At 47.3% G+C, this 3,274-nt stretch overlaps 1 protein-coding gene across 1 annotated transcript in view; it reads right to left on the bottom strand.

The window, feature by feature from the left end:
* Positions 1-255: 255 nt before the first annotated feature.
* Positions 256-3,274, bottom strand: part of THAP11 (THAP domain containing 11) — a 4,408-nt gene continuing 1,389 nt past the window's right edge. The window contains exon 2 of the mRNA XM_019535408.1: positions 256-3,267. Coding sequence (XP_019390953.1) covers positions 2,818-3,267 — 450 coding nt within the window. The 3' untranslated portion in view covers positions 256-2,817. The remainder of the gene's footprint in view (positions 3,268-3,274) is intronic.

Below are 3,274 nucleotides of genomic sequence, written 5' to 3' on the forward strand. Positions count from 1 at the left end.
AGGGGCTTTTTCCCCCCAAGCTAATTGGGGTATATTATAAAAGTATTAACACTACACTAAAGAGGATTTGTTGAATTAATAACTACAGGCTGAACCTGATACTCATGATAGGTAGAGAAGGCTGTTATTTTGTAATAAAGGATACGGTACCAAACCTGCATGGAATAGGAAACTTTGAAAGCACAGAAACTGGACTTTTTATTAGAAAGGCAGCCTGTATGAGAACTTTCACAAGTAGTTAGCATTGAGAAAGAAAACATAACAAAACAAAATAGACTTTATTAAAATTAAGCATGTTAGCACCTCAGTGTAACCTGGAAAAATGGAAGAGTCCAGCAGTTAACCAGTCCAGCGAGCCAAATGGCCGAACATCCTGAAGTGCATTACAATGGTAGAAAAAATACCATGACTGTTACAACACGCACATTCTAAACACTCTCAAGCAGCTAAGATGCATAAATAGTCTCATTTACAATACAAGAGAGAAAGAGACATTGTGCTGCCTTTTGCCTTGATGGAAGCATAAGATTTGCCTGACCAAACAACACGTGCTAAATTAGGCACAATACAGCAAGCATGCCTGCTGGTCCTTCCCCCACCAAAACCTACTGCTGATACGACTTGCACAGAAGTCAGCACACTACACAGCTGTAGTTAGACCCAGTATCAGATTGGGAAAAATAAATAAAATGAAATAATGGTACACACTTAATACATGAATAGATCTGTAGCATCCTCATGGTCAACCACCCAAGTCACTACACATTATAAAAAAAGACCCATGCATCACATAGTTATCAGCTGTATCTGTGGGAGTCTCTAGCTGAGCTGGCTGGATACTCAGTATAGGAACCTCCAGCTGCCAAATCCCGGATGCACCCTTCAGACTCAGTCATACCAGCTACAGGGACAGAATGAACTGGACAGTTGGCCAGGTAAGAGTTGGCCAGTGTTACAAAGATTACAGTATTTCCAAACTAAAGATACTTTTTACAATTAGAAAATATTTATAAAATTAGCAAAATCTTCAGCTCAGCCTACTGCATGTAATGCACTCTAGTTGCAAGAGAAAGATCTCAGGAACTCAGATCTGTAGCTGTCCATGTCACTTGTTTCCACTAACTTAGTTGAAACACAAAAAGAGTCTGAGCATTTTCTGGCATAATTATAGGGCACACTGTGGTGAACTACTTTTTTCTAAAGCACATCACTGTCCAAATTCAATGGAGTAAATAAGCATCAAGATGGATCCATTCAGGTGTACCAGATCTCCCTCCCTCAAAACACTGAGCTCCCAATCTCACTGGCTTTTTGATAATCTGGGAACATATGAAGCTACAGTAATATCACTGTCCCCCTCCACAGTTTCTGGCTTCTTTTGTTTGTTTCTCTGTTTGTTTGTTTGTTTCTTTTCTGTCCATGGAAATCTAGGACTGATACTGGCTGGAACCAGAAACCTGCAACCATTCTACAGAGATTTGTTACAATGTTTCTCAATATTGCCTTGGAGCACATAAAGACACTTAAATTGGTTGAGTGTCTCCTAAACAGAGACTATTGGTCATATAAACTAATTTAGGATTGAGCAGCTAAATTAATTTCACTTAGAAAAATTTCATCCCAAGTCTTTCCAAAGACTTTTCCAATCAAAATTTCATCCCAAGGCTTATAAAACTCAATATTGCCTATATCCTCAGTTATATTAGACAGAGGGATTTTTAAACCAGTGAGATAAGCTTTAACCAATAAATGTCAACAAGGCAAGAAACTGCACCAGATAAAAGCAATCCTTATCAGCACTGAGAGGATCAAGACATTTGTAACAAATATATGTCCAATGCAGAGAGAAAGAGAGAGCAAGCAAGCCCAAGAGAGTGCACAAGCACAAGCGCAAGAGCGCAAAAACTGTATGGCACATGAGCACTCTACTTTTGGGGATACTTTCACACTTGAAATGGCAGACTCTTACAGCATCATTCATTTACTGAAGGAACATATTACCCATAGAGGGTTTTTAAAGCTTTCCTCATACCTCTACTAAAGGAGGCCTTACAAAACACCATTTTAACACTTCTATAGAGCATATAGCGCCAACTGTGGTTTTAAACATGCTTTTTTATGGGGTAGAGTTACTGCTATACAAGCTAATTTAATTGCTGATAACTGATGCTTGTCACCCTACATCTGCTTAGTTGTAGCCTAAGTCCCATCTACAATAAAAAAAAAAAGTTGCAAACATTTCCCCACTGTGGTCAAAATAAGGTTAGCTCATCCTAAAACAACAGCATTTGTACCCACAGTGTAGGCAGAACACTGGTGCTATGATGATGCCTGCTCCAATAAACTGGCAGCCAAAACTAGAGTGCCCAACAATGCTAACACAGTTAGAGCTAAAGCAGCGCCAGTAGCAGCAAGAAGGAGAGAGATCTGGTAGTGTAGACAGCACGATGGTGATTGCTCCCAGGGGCAAGGGTGCGAAGAAGCCTTTCAGAGTCCGAGGAGCCCTTCCTTCCCCGCCAGATACCTCCTTGCTTGTCAGACCATGACTGCAGCAGCACTGGCAGGGGCGGGGCAGAAATCCTCCTACTCCCAGGAGCCCAGTGGGGTGTCAGGAAATGAGCTGTCCTGCGGCACTGGGTCGGTGCTGGGGGCCAAGCCTGGCTGTGCTGGGGAGAGGCGTTTCTCTGGGGAAGGGGCCGGGGCAGAGTCCTTCCAACCTGCCACCCCAGGCTCCCTCCCAGGCATGGCGGCACCCCTGCGGAAGGGGCTGGACTGGGCCGGGCTGGGCTGGGCCGCGCTGGGGGAGTGTCCCGGCTCTCAGAGGCCATGGCGCTTGCGGGCGCCGGCGCTGGCAGCGTGCAGCAGGCGGTCCTTCTCACGGATCTCCTCACGCAGCTGGGCCTCAGCCAGTCGCAGGCGGCGGATGCTGCCCTTCATCTCCTTCATCTTCACCTCCAGCAGAGCGATGATGTCCCGCTGCTCGTTCAGCTTCCGCAGCAGCTCCTCCGACGTGGTGCCCGACGACAGCGAGTACGAGTGGTCCGGGGGGCCGCCCTCCAGCGGGCCGTCCTCGCCCAGCGCCCCCGCCGCCACCAGCCGTACGGGTACCGGCCCGGCCGGGGGCTCGGGCCCGAAGTCCACCTGCACCGTCAAGTCGATGGGCTTCACGTCCTCGCCGGCGCCCCCTGCCGGGGCCTGGCCCGGCTGCAGCTGCTGGGCCTCGGCGCCGTCCTGGATGGCGAGCAGCAGGGCGGGCGCGGCGGCCACCTGGGCC

This window comes from Crocodylus porosus, unplaced genomic scaffold (genome assembly GCF_001723895.1).
Source record: "Crocodylus porosus isolate Cpor-Errol unplaced genomic scaffold, CroPor_comp1, whole genome shotgun sequence".
In the NCBI taxonomy this organism is placed as follows: domain Eukaryota; kingdom Metazoa; phylum Chordata; order Crocodylia; family Crocodylidae; genus Crocodylus; species Crocodylus porosus.